Source organism: Acomys russatus, chromosome 26, assembly GCF_903995435.1.
Source record: "Acomys russatus chromosome 26, mAcoRus1.1, whole genome shotgun sequence".
Lineage (NCBI taxonomy): Eukaryota > Metazoa > Chordata > Mammalia > Rodentia > Muridae > Acomys > Acomys russatus.
This window is the reverse complement of record NC_067162.1, coordinates 29529871-29548572: the sequence shown is the minus strand read 5'-3', so window position 1 is coordinate 29548572 and position 18702 is coordinate 29529871. Positions and strand designations below refer to the sequence as shown.

The 18702-nt window shown below is 46.0% G+C and overlaps 1 protein-coding gene across 4 annotated transcripts in view; it reads right to left on the bottom strand.

Annotated features, from left to right (window-relative positions):
• The window catches only part of LOC127209532 (acylcarnitine hydrolase-like), a 71254-nt gene extending 62297 nt beyond the window's left edge, over positions 1–8957 (bottom strand). Inside the window, exons 1-12 of one of the 4 annotated variants that reach the window (XM_051169188.1) lie at positions 8841–8957; positions 7845–8055; positions 6807–6933; positions 6313–6446; positions 5973–6231; positions 5120–5218; positions 4716–4856; positions 4517–4597; positions 4136–4283; positions 3639–3776; positions 3187–3259; positions 2682–2739 (exon numbers count right to left, since the gene is read on the bottom strand). In XM_051169188.1, coding sequence (XP_051025145.1) covers positions 2682–2739; positions 3187–3259; positions 3639–3776; positions 4136–4283; positions 4517–4597; positions 4716–4856; positions 5120–5218; positions 5973–6231; positions 6313–6446; positions 6807–6933; positions 7845–8055; positions 8841–8919 — 1548 coding nt within the window. In that variant the 5' untranslated portion in view covers positions 8920–8957. Of the gene's footprint in view, positions 1–2351; positions 2740–3186; positions 3283–3638; positions 3777–4135; positions 4284–4516; positions 4598–4715; positions 4857–5119; positions 5219–5972; positions 6232–6312; positions 6447–6806; positions 6934–7844; positions 8056–8840 lie in introns of those variants that run through there. The other 3 variants (XM_051169189.1, XM_051169190.1, XM_051169191.1) reach the window with 3 other exon arrangements.
• Between the last annotated feature and the right edge of the window lie 9745 nt (positions 8958–18702).

Below are 18702 nucleotides of genomic sequence, written 5' to 3'. Positions count from 1 at the left end.
ACTCCACTACTTCCTCCTCTCCTTTCTCTTCTTCCTCTTCTTCTCTTTCTTTTTCTCCTTCTCCTTCTCCTCCTCTCCGTCCTGTTTCTCCCTCTTCTTCCTATTCCTCTTCTTTGTCTTCTCTTTCTCCTCCTCCCTTTTCCCCTCCTTTCCTTCTTTAACAGCAACTAAGTCAAACTAGATTTTTATAGTTTTGTTTTGTTTTTCATGACAGGATTTCTCTGAGTAGCGTTGACTGTCCTGGATTCATTTTGTAGAACAGGCTGCCTTGAACTCACAGAGATCTGCCTGACTCTGCCTCCCAAGTGCTAGGATTACAGGATTTTGCCACCATACCTGGCTGACTTTTTTTTTTAAGACATGGTTTCTCTGTGTAGCCCTGCCTGTCCCAAACCTCCCTCTGTAGACCTCTCTGACCCTAACTCCGAGATCTACCGGCTTCTGCCTCCCAAGTCTTGGACTAAAGGTGTGCTCCATCACCACCTGCTGGCCGTTCTTTGTACTTTTCATGTGGAGACAGACCACAAGGAAATTTTACAGTTTTACCTAGAGCTTACTCTATATAGCTCAGTCAAGTCTTAACTTGTGGTCCCTGGCCTCGGCTCACTGAGTGTAAGCCTATTCCGTATGATATCCTTTATTTTATTTTTTTAAGGTGCCCAGGGCTTTATACATACAGGGAAAGCTCTCTACCACTGCCACATCCCTAGATTTACAACTTCTTTAAATGTTTAACACATGTGTCTCATGACTGAGCAGTTCTACTGTAGGTTGTAAATACAAAATTTGAATACATGTGGTCACATGAAGTCCCTAGAGCTTGTTAAAACCCAAATCTGGCATGGTAGGTTCTATAAGCCTATAATCGAACCTCTCAGGAAGAAAGGCTGTAAGATCGTGAGTCCAGGGCCCTCCTGGGCTGTATAGAAACTGTGTACAAAAAGAAGAGCTAATAAACAAGGGCAACAGTTGTGAATAGATTAGGTGAGTGGATGAAATGTGCTGTGTGCACAGGTGGATGGCATTCCACAGTAACGTGAAACAAAAACATTTCAAGAAATGACATAAAATGCTCTATTTATATTGAATTGGAGACAAGTCCCAATACAGCAAGATAAAGTAATGTCATGTTTGCTTTGAAACAGGGTTAAAGGTAATGAACGTCAGCAAAGGGCCTGAGGAAACCCTGTGGGAAGAATGGTGAGTGTGTCCATCTGCTTCAGAGGCACTCGCATCCCTTGAGAATTTTCTCAGACTTAATAAACCAGACACTTAAAAGAGATTAATTTAATGGCATTTGAACAATCCACCAAGTCTGAGGGTCTAGTTCATGGGTGGAACACTTGCCCTTATATGCACAGGGCCTAGGATCAGTCCCCAGCACCATATTAAAAATCACACTCACGCTATCTTCTTCTTGCTGTATGTAAGGCATTTTATTTATGTGTAATAATATGAATGTATAAAAAAGAAAAATAATAATAATAAAGAAAACAAATGAGGCAATTGTTAGAAGCCTAAATTTCCTGAGTCTCTGCTGGCAGTATGGCGTGTGTATACAGGACTGAGAAGTGGAGGCATGCTAGCACCAGGGACGTCACTCACGCTGTACATACAGAACGGAAACAACCTACAAGGTCAGTGTCCTGACAGGAAAGTCTCCCCTGTCCCCAGGTCAAGTCAGCAGGGACTCCATGTTATCCCTGAAATGCCTTTGTTTACACATTCCACCAGGAGAGGGCACAAGATGTAATCCTGAGACCTCTAGCCAGAGAACTGTTTGTCACCACACAGCAAATCTGTGGGCATCTTGACCCTGATTTCTCAGTCTGTACAACAGAACATTTGTGACTGTTGTTTGTAAGTTACTGAACTTATGGGGTTTTGGGGGGGAGGAGCTGTGGGTCTTGCTATCTTTCCCTGGCTTATGTAATCCTCCTATTTCAGCCTCCAATCATCTAAGGCCACAGAAGCTGTGAGTCCAGTTTGTAGTTTATCTTCTTTTGAGAACAGCATTGTAAAGACAGCAAGGCTTAGGGAACACAGGTTTTCTGCTGGTAATTATAAGTAGGAAAACACGTGAACTTGCTGAGAGCAGATAGAGTAATTGATGAGGTCATCCTGCCTAATCAACAATCCCTGACACTTGTTTTGTTTGAAGAAGGCTTGGGGCTTGGAGAAGAGGAGGAGGATGAGGAGATGGAAGGAAGGGAGGGAGGGAGGAAGGGAAGAAAGAAAGAAGGAAAGAAGGAAGGAAGGAAAGAAGAATGGAAGGGAATAGGACCCTAGTCACAGCGAAGGGTTAAAAACATGAGAGCTCTTCAGGGTTCACACAGATGCATTTACTGAGGAATTTATTGACTATAATAAAGTTTTCCCAGAAGGATAAAGACTAACACACAGAAGGTTTGACATGCACATTTTAAAAAGCAAATGCTAAGGTTAGAAATGCTTCAGTGAGTGCTAGAAAAATAGAAAGAATTAAATGGATTTGTAACCTCTGAGTGACCCCATCTGACCTCAACCCCACACGACTTTCCTGACATGGGAGACTACATCGATGTGTGCTTGTCCTGAACTCCCTTCAGCTCCTGGATCTTCTGGGGCAGAGTCTTGGTCCAGAATTGCAGCCTTCTGGCCTTCAGGGCTCTGCCCACAGCAGGATGGATGTCCAGCTGCAGGTACTGCTCCTCATGGTCCAACATGGGCCAGTAGGGTAGACCCTCGCTGTTGGGGTTCCTGTGGACATGCCACCCAGCAAAGAAAGGCGAGGTCATTCTGGTCCAAAGCCTGATGCTCTGATTTGGGTCAAGGCAATGGAACAATTGGGCCAGTGGTAAAAGGGACTGAAGGAATAAGTGTCCTGGTGTGTGCATACAAGGGTCACTCACTAGTCTCTGCTCCATATGGGGAAAGTTACTTGGCCTGTTTTATGACTTTCTGTAACATAGGAGTTCAAAAGAACAGCGCCATAGCACTAAAGCCCACCAGCAGGGTAACTGTGAGATGACCAGTACCTGACAACTGCAAAGTATCTGCATAAATGTGCTATCAGGTAAAGAGGACTCCATCATGCGATAGAAGGTCCACGCATGCTGAGAAGGTGACCACCCAAAAGGGAGCCCTAGATATGGGTCCACATGTGTAAGGTTGAGATAGGTGAAAGTGGGGGAGAGGTGTCCTCACCCATGGCTTGCAAAATTGGTCCAGTACTTCATCATCCTTCTGTTCAGAAGCTTCTCCTCCTCAGTGAAGTTAGCTGAAATCATGAGGAAGACAAAGGTCCAAGTATATGCCACCCCACACACCTGTCAACTCATTTTCACAGTCACCATCCCATCTGTTGTCTGACCCCAGACTATTGGCTTTGTTGCCTCCCTTATTCATTATCCAGGACCCAATATCCATGCTTCTAATTGAATTCCTGCCCCAATGTGCTGTCAGGTCCTGCATCACAGGCTAGACTGGAAAGGATCCAGATTCAAAACTGAGTATAGTTTAGGGAGGCTATGATATAACACACATTTGATTATGTCCTGTCCTAGAACATGGGTTTCCTCAACTGGACCAGGAGCTCAGGACTGCCACAGGGAGTCATCTGGGACCTCATTCAGCTCAAGAAAGCAAGGGAGACTCACGTGTCATGCCAAAGAGCAAGGATCCAAAGACAAAAGCAACCTCATCCCCATGGTCAGCCTTCACCTGGGGTGGCCTATTTGCCTTGAGGAAGCTGGATTGATGTTGGAACTCATAGAAGTAGACAGGGGCATGGGAACCTGAAGATGGGGACAAATAGTGACATAGTTTCCCCTCACCTGAAGTCTTTCTGTCACATGTTTGGTGACAAGATGCCTTAATATATTGTTACCTAGCATTATAAAAGTTAAATGAGAGAGGCAGCTCTAGGCTGGTGCACTAGCTATGGAAATCCATTGGCTAAGCAGTGCCCATGGCCTTCTTAGCTGACTGGGTTTGTTAAGTCAACTGAGTGGCAGCAACCCATTTTCTCCTCTCTATAGATTTCACCATTCAAACTACACATGAGGAGACCTGGATACCACACTGCTCCACAATGCTCAGCCCTGAACCACAGCCCTGAGATGCTGCCCCTATGTCTTGTCATGGTTGTACTCACGCTGAAAATGTGCTACTTGGAGTGCAGGGATCGCAAACAGGAAGTCGCCCATCATCTCTGTGAACTGCATTTGGAGGGCTTGGGGATCCTCCGTGTCCCCCATGTACTCTTCCATTAGCAGGTCACTACACTCAGGAGGCAGCCGCATCTACACCAAGGAGATCAGGAAGCATGAGAATAGGTGTATTCTAGGTTATGTAGGCATCAACCTTTGGTGTTGAGAGAATGGGGCCTGTGACGACATTGGCTATATGTTAAAAGGATCATGTTCTGAGGATCTCACACTGAATCACACATACATACTGGCTTTTATTAATAAGGACACTGTGTGGAAAGAGATATGATAGATCCCTCTATTGGGCAGGAGCAGAGGTGCCTCACCATTTCTGCTGCTGCAATCTTCATAACAGCCTGCAGGTTCTCTCTGGTTATTTCCTTTATTAACCCAGCAGTGCCCAGAATCTGGAAGGCAGAAGACAGTCTTAGTGGGATCTGATGGACTTGGGTTAAAGATGTATTGAATTCCCACAGCTTAGCAAATGAGATTCCAGGCTCCTATAGGTTTGGAACTCTGCCTCACCATAGGAAGGGCCCAACCGTATTCATCATTGTTGACTCCAATGATGCTGGGGACAGGGTGAAAATCCACAGAAGCCAACAACTCTTTAGGATGTCTGGGTAGGAACTCCCCATCCACCACACCAGGGATCCTCTTGAAGACCTGAGGGGCATTGAAATCAATGCTGAAGGTTAATGAAAATAAATATCCTGATGTCCACTGATTACCTCCACTATTTTCTCATTTCTTACTATTTTCAGGGTGATGTGTTCACCCTGGAGGAGAGTCTACACTAAGATTAACCTATCTTGATGTTCATTTTGCACACAAAACTGAATAAACACAAAGTCAAAAACATGAGGGGTTTGGCTCTGAATCCCACCTCATGTAGGCCGTGTTTTTCCAGACACACCAAACTCTCCCACCTTGTTAATGGTCAGAATCTCTGCTTCACTCTTGCCTCTCAGACAGCGCACCAGGGTCTCTGAGTCCTTGGCCCCACATCCAGATAGGTTGGCCACCGTCTGTTAAGGGAACAAGCAGAATCAAGAGTTGTCAATCCCAGCTCAATTCTATTGCATCTAACTCCTGCACTACACTGTGTGCTGTGTGGATTGGAGTAAGTATACACGGTTCCCGTTTCCCTATTGCTCAGAGGTGACAGCCAGCAGGCAGTGCCCTTTCTAGCTGTGCACCATTTCCTTCTGTTTAGGGTAGTTGTGTTCTCCACCCATCGTTCTGTGTTTCGTGCATGAGGGAAGGAGTAAGTGTGCCAAGCTTTGTATCTGTAGGACAGAGGGCAGAGCCTCAGTCTTCACTGCTTGTCCCCTTATTTGACAGGGCGTATTTGTCTTGTTGCTGACTGCACTAGCTGAGCTAGCTTGTGATTTTTTGAGAATTTGCTTATCTCTGACTCTCACCTGATCAGAGGAATACCATATTACAGATACATGTTATTATCTCCAGCCCTTTGTAGGTTCTTGAGATTTGAACTTATGTCCTCAGGCCTGCACTACAAGTCCTTTTTTTAAAAAATGAACCAGCCTCAAGCCCATGCATAGTTATGTTGACCAATGATAGAAGAAGCTGTTACTGGTCAGATAACACACTCACCCAGTGTGAATAACAGTGATTAGATGCTAACTCCTGAGTTCCTCAGAAATTGTTTGAAAGAGTTATTTCTCATGGTCCTTGTTTTCCCACTGAACAGAACATCAGAGAACCAGAATATGAAGACAGAGGCAGCCGACTAGGGCTATGGTGGTTGAGGGAACTTACAGTGGAGACCATCTCAGCGGTGTCATGGATGAGGTCAGGCAGCACAGCCACCCCACTCTCCATGATGGCTCTGTGGAAGAGTCCTTGGGACATGGGGGACACAACAAGTGTAGACACACTTGTGCCACCTGCTGACTCGCCAAAAATAGTGACCTGGTCAGGGTTGCCTCCAAAGTGGGCAATATTTTGCTGGACCCAGTGTAGGGCAGCCACTTGGTCCAGGTAGCCCCAGTTGCCTCTGGCGTGCTGGTCTCCAGTGCTGTGAAATGGAAGGGACATGAATCGAAGGGCTGTCTATGTTCTGCTCACCTACCATTGCCCAGCAAAACCCTAAGCTCACCTGAAGAAGCCCAAGACACCCACACGGTACTGAATAGTGACCACCACCACATCCTCCATGGCTGTCAATAAGGATCCATCATACATGAAAGCTGCACCTCCCACCAGTGCCCCACCATGGATCCACACCATCACCTGGAAAAGTCAAGAGAGATGCCACAAAGCTCCCAGTCAGTCCATACTCTTCTGGTCTGCTTATTAGAATATAGGTGACCTCAGTGTTGAGGTCCTCAGCATTGAATTGGTTCTTTAGGGCCCATGTTGTAGAATGAGACCTGGTTTTATCAATGAACTGGTGACTTTGATTGCTCAGTGTTGTTGTGGTCTGTGTCCTATACCCAGGTTTCAGTGGCATAGTGGCTCCTTTGACTGAAATTAAACAATACTCTCCATCAGAGTCCATGTTGCAGTGGAGCTCAGGTTACTTTTGTCCCTTCTAATCATGTTGGGGGGAAAAAAGTCCTCACCCCAAGCGGATCATGACCTGACACTCACAGGCAGGCTGGAGCCCTCATGGGCATGAGCTGGTGCATAGACGTTGAGGTACAGGCAGTCCTCGGACATAGGGATGGGAGGCAGGGTCACTTTCATCCTCTTCAGGCCTTCTATATTTTGCAGACACCTGATGAAAACAGCAGACAAATTTTTCTAGAGATGTATGGTGGTCAAAACCAAATGTCAGTCTAAATTTTTATTTCTCAGCCACCTTCTTCTCTGTTCCTCATGATATCCTGTAAACACATATTTCCTCTCTAAATCCCCTCCAACCAAGGCTAAGGCTACAGGATTCATAAAAGCTGGTATGGACCCAGATATCTAGGGAGGCCTCCAGTCATGTAAGAACTGGATGTTATTCTTTCTGAATCTAGGAAAGAGAGAGAGAGAGAGAGAGAGAGAGAGAGAGAGAGAGAGAGAGAGAGAGAGAGAGAGTTCTAAGTGCCTCATGAAATGATGGGTTGTCTGTGGTGACATTCACTGAATTGTGTAAGAATAGAAAGTGAGCTAAGCACTAGCAGGCAGGCAGACATTTTCTAGTCTCTGTTCCCGGTTATGGATGTGATACGCCCAGCTCCCTAATTCTGTTTCATGTGTTTTCCCGAGATGATGGATGGTAATCTGGAGCCTATAATAGCAGTTTTCTCCTCTAAGTTGCTCTTGTCAGTACTTTATTACAGCAACAGAAAAGAAACTAAGATTGCAATCTTGGAGTGTTCGTACTCACACAGGTACTAAGGAGTCAAAGGACAATTACGCCCTAAATGGTGGTGAATAGTCCTTCATGGTATGTACAGACTTTCAGAGAATTCCTTTTGCCTATGGTGTCTCCAGAGGGAATTCATTACAAATACTTGTTCCTCCTTCAATGGCACTTGGCTCTATAGGTTGTCACAGTGACTGAGAGATGGAGTTCACATGTATCCATGTGGGAAAAAAACTGCTGCATGTCCAAGATGGAGAAGCATCTCAGCGTGGCCCAGAGCTCAGAGCACATTCTGACCCCTGTGCCTGAAACACTCTGGGTCTAGAACTTACATGGGCGGATATGAGGTCACTTCTCTCACACCACTCCATGGCTCAGGGGCCTCAGGAGGTGCAAAGCGCAGTGCTCCTACAGGTGGCTTGGCAAACGGAATTCCCAGGAAGGTCTGGACAGCACTGTCAGTGTCCTTCACATGGAGGAGACTGCCTTGGACCTGGCCTGTGTGTGTGTTTCTGATGGGCCTGGCCTCTGATGAGTCCTGACCTGTGGATGGAGAGACGCCATCAGGGTTAGTTTTCTGTGACCAGCTGCCAGATGACAGTGGGATTCCCATCTCGCCATTCCCAGGGCACAGGAGAAGGGAACCCAGGGCCCCAGTTCAGCTGTGGGGTGTGAGTGTGGAAGCTTCCCTGTCCCTCAGGACCAGGAACTTTTCCTATTGTTCTTTTGAGGAGCTTCAGAACATTTCTCTAGCCAAATGGGCCACATGAGTTTAGGATTCTTGTCATTCTTATTCAAAGGTCAGTAGTAGCTACAGTCACAGCCATACACGAGAAGGGGAAAATGCCTTCTCACTTTCCTGTGAATTGTTTATTGCTCTCTCCAGAGCTCCTTACACTGAGCTGTCTCCTCAGTGTGGAGTGACCGTAGGTGTCTCTGACCCTCTATGTGCTAGTGGGATGACAACATGTGTGGGCTTTAGTTGGGGAATTGGTAGGCACATCTTTGCTATACTTTCATCTATTGTAGCAGTCCTCAACCTGTGGGGCAGGACCATTGGAAAACACATATTTCTGATGGTCTAAGGAACTGAGACACCACTCCACAGCAAATTACAGTTAGAAAGTAGCAATAAAAATTAACTGATGGTTGGCTGTTTCTAGGACTATCTCATTTATGGGTTTCCCTATAGTCACAAGCCATAGGTTGAGAACTGTCCATCGCCCTCCTCCCCGCCCCCGCTCTGCAACTTGTGCCTTCCCTCTCACATGCAGAATTCGGCAGCTCTGACCCCAGTCAGTCCCCGTGGCCTGTGTAGGGAGCCTCACCCTGCACATGGAGGAGGAGAAGCAGGAGTCCAAAGAGCACAGCCTTCAGCCAGCTGTGCAGTTGGTTCAGCGGCATCATCAGCTCCAGGCCTGAGTCTGAGCTGCTAGAAGGACCACGTTTCACACACAGAAAGAGCCTGTGAGCCTTGATCAGGCAGGAATTTAAACCAATGGGATGTAGGCGGGAACTTGCTGTGGTGGATCAAGGTTCTCATTGTAGGAGAACTGATAAGTTCAGAAGGGACTGGAGCCAGTGGCCAGGAGGCAGGGCAAAGTCACCTCTGCTGTCTCTGTTCCCTCTTTGGCCTCCTGGAAAGGCACAGCATGGATTCTCAAGCTCTTCTGGAACCAGGAACACTGTCCCCACACCTGGGCAGAGAGCTGTAACAGGAGAAGCCAGAGACTTTCTGTGACTGGGTCACACTCACGATGTGACATGAGAGACAGGCAAATGCAGGCCCTCTGAGTGTGACCTTCATCCTCAAGACTCACAGCCCCTTCACACTACTGTTGTCATGTGTCTCCTCTAATGGCCAGCTTTTCCAAGATCAACTTCACAATCATTCATCCATTTGACTAATAATTTTAACTCTTTGCATTTAATGTGCTCATGTACATATGTGATGGGGGGGGGTGCTCCCAACCACGGCTCACATATGGGGGTTAAAGTATAATCTTCTTGAGTTCATAGTCTCCCTCCACTGTGTAGATCACAAATCGGGACTGGAGGGATGTTCTTTTACCACACCTAAATCACTCTCACTCTTTTTTTAAATTATATTAATTTATTTATTCATTTTACAGCCCAATAGAAGCCCCTCCCTTCTCCCACACCCAGCCTCTTCCTGCTTTCCCCCTTCCCTTCAGAGAAGGAGACACCCCATCCCACCCCCACCCTGCCCCTTCCAAACCCACAGCAGCAAATCAAGTTGCCTCAGAATAAATGCATCAGCTTCCATTGAGGCCAGACAAGGCAGACCAGTTGGGGGAAAGTGATCCAAAAGCAGGTGGCAGAGTCCATGTCAGAGACAGTCACCCCTGCTCCACTTGCTAGGGAACCCATATGAAGACCAAGCTGCACATCAGTTACATGTGTCATCAGCCTAGCTCCAGTCCACACATGAACTTCAGTAGGTGCTTCCGCCTCTATAATCCCCCATGGGCCTAGGTTAGTTGACTCTGTTGTTATTCTTGAGGAGTTCTTGTCCCCTCCGGGACCTTCATCCTTCTACAAGTCTTCCTGAGCTCTTCCTAATGTTTAGCTGTGGGTCTCGGCGTCTGTTTTATCTGCTGCTTGGTCAAGCCTATCACAGCACAGTTCTGGTAGACTCCTGTCTGCAAGCATGGCAGAGTATCATTAATAGTGTCAGGAGCTGGCTCTTTCCTATGGGGTGAGTCTCAGGTCAGACCAGTCATTCACTGGCCATTTCCTCGATCTCTGCTCCATCTTTCTCCCTGCACATCTTGTAGGCAAGGTAAATTCTGGATCAAAGGCTTTGTGAATGGATTGGTGTCTCCCTCCCTCCACCAGAAGTCCTGCCTGGCTTGGAGGTGGCCACATCAGTGTCCATGTCCCTGGCAAGTAGGTGTCTCAACTAGGGCCACCCACATATCCTCTCAGAAGCCTACCCTGGTACAAGTCTCCAGCTTGTCTCAGAGATGCATTTCTCCCTTGGTTTCCTTTCTCTCTCCCAACCCTCCCACCTCCCACCTCTGTCTCCCCATATCTGATCTCCACCCTCATTTCCCTCCCCACACCCTCTCTTACCCAGTAATCTCTCTATTCTATTTCCCATTCTGAGTGGAAATTGAGCGTCCTTTCCTGGACCCTCCTTGTTACTTAGCTACTTTGGGTTTGTAGATTGTAGTATGGTTATGCCATTCTATATGGCCAACATCTACTTATATATGAATACATACCATGTGTGTCTTTCTGGGCATCGGTTAGCTCACTCAGGATGATATTTTCTAATTCCATCCATTTACCTGCAAATTGCATGATTTCCTTATTTTTAATAGCTGGGTAGTATTCTAATATGTAAATGTCTGACAGTTTCTTTATCCATTCTTTAGTTGAGGGACATCTAGGTTGTTTCTAGTTTCTGGTTATTACAAATAAAGCTGCTGTAAGCAGGGTTGAGCAAGAGTCATTGTGGGATGGTGGGGCATCTATTGGGTATATGTCCAGGAGTGGGATAACTGGCTCTTGAGGTAGAACTATTCTCAATTTTCTGAGAAAGCACCAGATTGATTTCCAAAGTGGTTGTACAAGTTTGCACTCCCAGCAGCAATGGAAAAGTGTTCTCCTTGCTCCACCCTCTTGCCAGCATATGCTGTCACTTGAGTTTTTGATCTTAGCCATTCTGACAGGTGTAAGATGGGCTCTCAGAGTCTTTTTGATTTGCATTTCCTTGACGTCTAAGGATGGTATTTTTTTCAAGTGATTCTGGCCCACTAGAGATTTCTCTGTTGAGAATTCTGTTTTGCTCTGTAATAGTCCATTTTAAAATTGAATTATGGGGCTGGAGAGATGGCTCAGCAGTTAAGAGCACTGACTGTTCTTCCAAAGATCATGAGTTCAATTCCCAGCAAACACATGGTGGCTCACAGCCATCTATAATGTGATCTAATACCCTTGTCTGGCCTGCAGGTGTACATGCAGGCAGAGCTCTGTGTACATAATAATAAATAATAAATCTTTTAAAAAATAAAATTGAATTATTTCAATCCTCTACAATAAAAGATATCTGGAGGTATTGCAATCCCTGATTTCAAGTAGTGCTAGAGAGGAATAGTGATAAAATCTGCATGACGTTAGCATAGAAACAGACAGGTTGATCGATGGAGTCAAATTGGAGACTCAGAAATAAACAGACACACACAGGGGCACTTGATTTTTCACAAAGAAGCCAAAACCATCCAATGAAAAAAAGAAAGTACCTTCAACAAATGATGCTGGTCTAACTGGATGTCTGCATGTAGAAAAATGCAATCTAATAAAAGAGAAAATGAAAAATAGGCTTGAATGCATTGGCACAGGAGACAACTTCCTGAACAGAACACCAACAGCTCAGGCACTAAAAGCAACAATTAATAAATGAACAATTATTAATCAACAATTAATAAATTAAAGGTTTTTTTAAGGCAAAGGACACTGTCAACAGAACAAAACGACAGCCTAAAGATTGGGAAAGGATCTTCACCAACACTACAATTTGACAGATGCCTAATATTCAAAGTGTATAAAGAACTCAAGAAATTAAACATCATGAGTTCAAGGCCAGCCTGGTCTACAAAGCCAGTCCAGGATAGTCAAGGCTACACAGAGAGACCTTGTCTCAAAAAACCAAACACAAAAAAAAGAAAAAAAGAAGGAAATTAAACATCAACAAACCAAATAATTGATCTCACTCTTAACCACATGGTTAATATTTAATGGGGCCTCGCTGGCACCAACACTGGGCTTAATCTGGACTCACAGAACCTATGATAGAGCTGAAATACAAACATATAAATAAGAGTCTCACAATCAGAAAGAACCTGGCAGGATACATTAAAGAGTGCAGGATCGGGATCCCATCCCCAGTCCAGCCTAACTCCCTGGAGGATGTGCTGTGGACATCAGTGTCAGACAGCCTTTGGTGCACCTGAGAATTGGATCCAAATTGTGACCCCATCATTATTATCCAAGTAAGAATCTAGAGCCTTACATCACGTCACTACAGGACTTCTTCCTTGGTGTCCCTCTAGATGTTTCCCTGGCATAAAAGAGTATGGGTTTCCTGCTTCCTCTAATCAACAGGGCTCCGTTGGCTCAATGCCACCCCTCTGACACACTCTTGCCCTGTCTGTGGTCCTAGCCTTTCTTGGAAGGTATTTTATCTATTCTAAGTTCCCTACCAAAGAACTGCTGGACCATGGGGACATGACAAGTTCTCAGTTCCTCCAGTCTCAAGAGGAAGTAACCAGATCCCGATGGATCCTGGGCATCCCTGTGCTTCTTAATCCCACACATTTTGTAGCTCAGCTAGGGAAACCCCTGTGTGCCCTGCTACTCACAGCACCCTCATTCAGAGGCCACGAGTTGATGATGGCCATGGCCACAGTGAAAGCATGAAATGGAGAAGTCGCCCAGGTCGTGTTCTGTGGAGGGAAGTGGGGGGCGGTGAGTAGGGAGGAAAGAGATGATAGATAGATGGAGAGACAAACAGAAAGAGAAAAAAATAAAGCAGAGGCACAACTCCATGAAAATACTTTGAATGGCATACTACTCTACAATCATGTCATGTGGTTTAAGACCCACACAGCCAAGTTTTGGCAAATGTGTGGCGTCACTGGCACTGTCATACATGACTGGAGGAGATATAAAGTGATATCACCTTTATAGATGTCAGTTTGACAGTATCTTTAAAAGTTAAACATATTTATCCTGTGATTGAGTAATTCTACTTCCAGGTGTTTAGTTCATGGAATTGAAAATAACAATCACAAACACCAAAAAGAAAAAAAAAAAAACCTCATACTTCAAAAGTTCATAAGAGCTCAATTAAAAGCAGTCAAAATCAGGCCACTCCAGTGTGCATCAACTGGGGACTGAGTCAAGCGTGTTTTGTACATATATGGAATGCCTCTCTTAACCAATGTCAGCACATTCGAATCTCAAAGACATTGCACTTAGTGAGTGATCCTTAGGACCAATCACAAAACATCCCTTTTCCCTCATAGGACAGCTCGGGCTCTGATGTTTTCAATTATATGCAGTTTCCAAACTGTCACATCAGAATGTGGTTGCCCAGGAGCAGAGACCCGGTGCTCTGTTGCCCACTGCACCATAAGTCACAGGCCCTTCATTAGTGATGGTGGAGACCGTAGTAAACATGAAGAATGGAGAAGGCTCTGAAATTCTGTGTGTATCATGGAGGGGGGTCTGGAATCTTTCATTTGTAAGCAAGAAGGGAAAGAGGGCTAAAGTCTGTAGAATCCTCTTCAAGGAGACACCACTACTTACAGGAGCACAGAACCAGTGCTGACAAAGACAGGGAGTCACTGGCCTCCTCCCACACGCATGGCTGGAGGAGAGGCAAAATGGTGTGGCCATTTTGAGTGACCAGGCCCCATGTATCTGCTAGGCTGTGAAGTGAATTTAAAACAATCTGTCTAACACATCGAGACTCTTCCTAGGAAAGACATGCAGGGTAGAAGCAGCTTGAATTACAACCCCGTGGCAGCCTTGCGGGCGGCTGAAGAGCAGTGCATACCTGATTCTCTCCTTCCTACAGTCTGTTTCCACACCTGAACATATGCTTCTCGCAGGGTGGGGATCAGAAAAGGAAACTCTTCCGTCGTCTTTTGGAACTGTAGTTGGAGGGTCAGGGGGCATCCTCAGTGGCTCTCCTGACCTCCTCTAATAGTAGGTCACCAAATTCAGGCTTGATCTTGAAGACCTGAGGCCATTCAGCCTGACGGGGAAAAAAAAATCAAGTCCCAGACCTGACTTTTGGATTTTCTAACATCTAAAAAGAAAAATCTACCTACCCTCACATGACTGTTAACTCATCCCATGATGCACGTACCATCTCAGGAGAGTTCACACTTAGTGTAGCTGAATTTGGTTTCTATTTTGCTTCGAAGGATATTAGGTCAAAAGGTCACAGGGATGAGGTGATTGGTTGAAAGCAGTAAGGCCTTTGTAAGCCACACTTCATTGGTCCCCCTCCCTGCACAAAACCACCATTCAACAAACTCTATGAAAAGTTAGAAGCTCCTCTTCCTTATGCCTCCCTGGCAGCCAACCAGAGTGTTTGGTCCATATGCTCATACCCAGACAGGATAGACAGCAACTGCACAAGAATTAGGCAGGGAGGGACTGACTCCTTGTCCCTGTAAGAAAGAAGAAATCTTCCAACATCTCCAAATGAGAGTGTATGCCCTGCAAATCTCATAGTGTCCACTGTGGGAAGTGGACCTGGTTACACTATCTCATTCATTTGCTCAAAATAATCGAACTATGCAGATAAATGATTGGATTTGATTACACACAGATCATTTAACAATAAAACTCTTCACAAATAGTATAGCTGTTGAAATTCTAACATGCCCTGTGAACCCAAAATCACACAGACGGATATTTACAGCAGAAGAGACCCCCGCCCCGCAAGAAACATGTCAGGTAGCCATCCACTTGCACTCAGAGAAAACGCTCTTCCCTCTCCTCAGCACCTAAGTCAGACTGAACTGTATCCTTGTATACACCTTGGTAAGGGTATGCCCCTAGGGGTGGGGCATGCAAGAATCACCACCTTCCCCTAGTGGTCCCCCTAAACCTAGGCTGTGCAACTTCCTGTTTGAGTGAAGGTGGATGAAGGACATGATGAGCTCGCTAACTTTTCTCTTTCTCAGACTGGGACTTGCCTTGGATGCTATGCCCTCCTTAGGCAGCCCTGATTCTTTCTTTGTCCGAAGGTGTGTCCAGTGAGGCCCTTCTTGGCCTTCTGGGTTTGTCATCTCCACAGGCTCCCACCTCCCTGGCACCTCGCCTCATAGAGCATCAGGTTTTGACACTGTAGAGTTGGGTGGGGCCAAGCTTTAAGCCACCCTGTGTTTCTGAAAAGACCTCCCCTATCAGATCCACCCGGACCAGCATCTTTTGTGCCAACTGACTTGGATGAGACCAGAGCAGCAGCACATACAAACATCAGAGTATTTTTGTCTACATCTTTCCAAGGTCAACAGAAGCTCAGCTCCATGTCCTCAGTGGCTTGCTGCATACATGGAATATGTTGCCACATGGGCATCTCTGGCCATGGAGCTCACAGAGTTCACAATTGATGCCTGGCACTCTTTCAGCAACAGATGAAACTTGGCAGAGTGGTCCTGCTTAGAGCACAGCACGGCATGGACCAAGATCCAGTGAAAGAGGTTTTCCCTGCGAGGGCATTTTAGTGGAATGGTGTCCTTTTATTCTGGGGGTGGCAAAGGGGTCAGGTGCTAACCAATCTGCGAAACCCAAAGACATGTGCACACACTTATATTCTTTTTTGTGTTTGTTTATTTTTATTAAGCAGAGCTGGTGCTGCCTTTTGTTTTTCTTTTGGGGGTGACCAGTGAGTTCCTTGGAGTATGGAATATGGGGGAGAGGTTGCTTACAAAAGCATGGATAACTCAAAGGCCACCCCAGCCTCAGTGACGAGCCATGTTGCCTGCATTCCTAGAGGTTGATGTGAGGATTCCATGCCGCTCAACAGATCCAAGAGGCTCCTCTCCCTAACAGTCGGCTTCTTCAAGAGTTGGCATTTTAAAAAGAAGAGATGTTTGCATGTTTTTAGCACAGAAGTTAAAGAGGGGCACCCAAGGAAAGGACAAAACACACTCGAGCACGGGTGTTGGTGTCTCCTGAGAGTCTCCCTTGTTACCACAGCCCTACATCTGATTTGGGAGACCTCTTCCTTTTTGATGAACAGGATCATAAGTGGTTGCTGACGTGCACTGGATAGAAGGCCACCGGGTATGTGGTACTGCAAACTAGGTTCACTCTCTTCTGTATGAGATTCCCAGACCTTGTAATATTACACCTGGCAGAGGAGTAAAGCAGAGCATGCTTAAACCTGCAGCAGGGTGCGTGCTTTTTTTATACTTCCTTTTTGAAAATATCTCTCTAGAAGGAGCTGAAGGGGTCAAAGACACCATAAGAAAACCTACAGAGTAAACTAACCTGGGCCCATGTGGGGGCTCATAAAGACTGAACCACCAACCAAAGAGCAGGCATAGGCTGGACCTAGATCCCCTACACATATGTAGCAGATGTGCAGCTTGGTCAACATATGGGTCCCCTAACAATGGAAGCAGGGGCTGTCTCTGACTCTGTTCCCTGCCTGTGGACCCCTTTCTCCTAGCTGGGCGGCCTTGTCTGGCCTCAGTGGGAGAAGATGCACTTAGTCCTGCTGTGACCAGAGGCACCAGGATGGGTTGGTACACCTTGGGGGCCTCCCCTTCTCTGAGAAGAAGGGGATGGGGTGCGAGGGTGGGACTGGGAGGACAGGAGGGAGGGGGCTGGGATCATGCTGTAAAGTGAGTAAATTTTTTAAGATGATTCACTGGTTTAAAAAAACGGCAACTATGCCTCGATGTAGATAATCTTCACAGTGGATTTTATTAATAATGTAATTGATTACATAATTCTTTTTATCAATGTTGCTCTTTGCCCTTAGAAGCCAAGAAGTTCCTTTCCCCAAGGCCAGATATATTGGAAAAAAGAACCTGGGCTTCTCATTTCAGCAGTGGAGTATAAGGCTGGAAATTTCTGGATGTTCAGGGCCACAAAACTTTCTAGAGACTTTTTGGGGGCACCGAGGTAATTCTCTGAGCAAGGAGCTGAATAATAAGAGCACAGTGACATTGTGAAAGTGTTAGTAGTTTCATTGTCACCCCAAGTCATGGTTGCTTCCTTGTCACAGAAGCAGCGTGGGTGAAGTAGTGGAAACAGGAAACTGAGGACTCTGTCTCTGCCCTGGAGATCCCGGTGTGTGCCGAGGACCCCACAGATGGAGAAAACACAAACGGAGAAGAAGACGGACATGCGCATTGATACTGGGACTTAGGCCTGCAAATGCCCTCTGAGGCTGATCTGTCTCCATATGGGGATTTTTGTCTGCTGTCTTTTGCTTTTCACTTGTGTCCTTTTCATTGCTGTTTGATTCTTGGAATTTTAAATTCATTTTGAATTTCTTGAATGACACATTCACCATTCAAAAGTGGGCTGTTTAATTCTCATGAGACTGTGTGTTCTACAGTTTCTTTCTGTGTGGGTTGGGAGCTTTGTTGCCTTTTAAAAAACATGTTTTGTGCTCTAATATGTGACCTGTTTTATGAACAGTCCCAGGGGCTGCTGAACAGAATGTGTATTCGGTAGTGTTTGGAAGTTTATGTAGCTAGCTGTTAAGTCCATTTGATATATTCTGTATACTTTTGTGTGGTTTTTCTTAAGTGCCCGCCTCCTATTCACCCCTCTGTCATTCTGTGGCCACACTAATGGCAAACTCCTACTGAGATCACACTTAGAGACGCTTATATTCACCTGAGCAACATTTTCAGGCCCTGTTGTTTCCAACACCAGGTCCCTCTGGGTACTCAGAGCCTATGATAAAGCTGAGATACTGGGCCGTGAACAGGTGTTTCAGGATCCCAGAGAACCCTGCCAGGACACACAGAGAATACAGGGCAAAGGGTCTACAACAGCTCAGTCTGGATGAGGTGCCCGAGGACTGGCTGAACTTAGCTCCCTGTCTCCAGCCCTCAAGGCTAGTAGTGCACCCACGGCTCAGAACAGCAGGCTTTTCTGTTTAGTGCTTTGTAGTGTTCCCACTGGCATGGTTCATCCAAGGTTCCACCTGCCTCCTCCAATCAGTAAAGAATTCTACAAATTCAGTGTCTCCATTTAATACTCTTTGTGTTCCCAGTCCCTCCCAGGGTCCCCCCCCCCTCTCTCTCTCTCCCCTCTGTCCCTCCTTCCAACCAAAGGAATGGCTGTGCTATGGAAGATCTCCCATGTTCCAAATTATGGAAGTAGTTTCTTTTTGTGACCTGGGCAGCCTGCTGTGTCCTCCTAATCCTAGGCTGCTGTGTAGCATGGCTTGGGGGGAAGTCCCCATGTGCTCTGTGACCCACTGCACCTTTGTTCAGAGGCCCTTCATTGATGATGATGGAGACCACTGTAAAAATTAGAATGAAGAATAATCTCAAATCTGTGTATACGGGACAGTTGTGCAACCATTCGTATGTAGGAAAGAGAGAGTGAAGAGAGACACACAGAGAGAATAGAAGTTCACAGACACAATCTAGCCAAGGAAACAGGTGGGCTAACTGC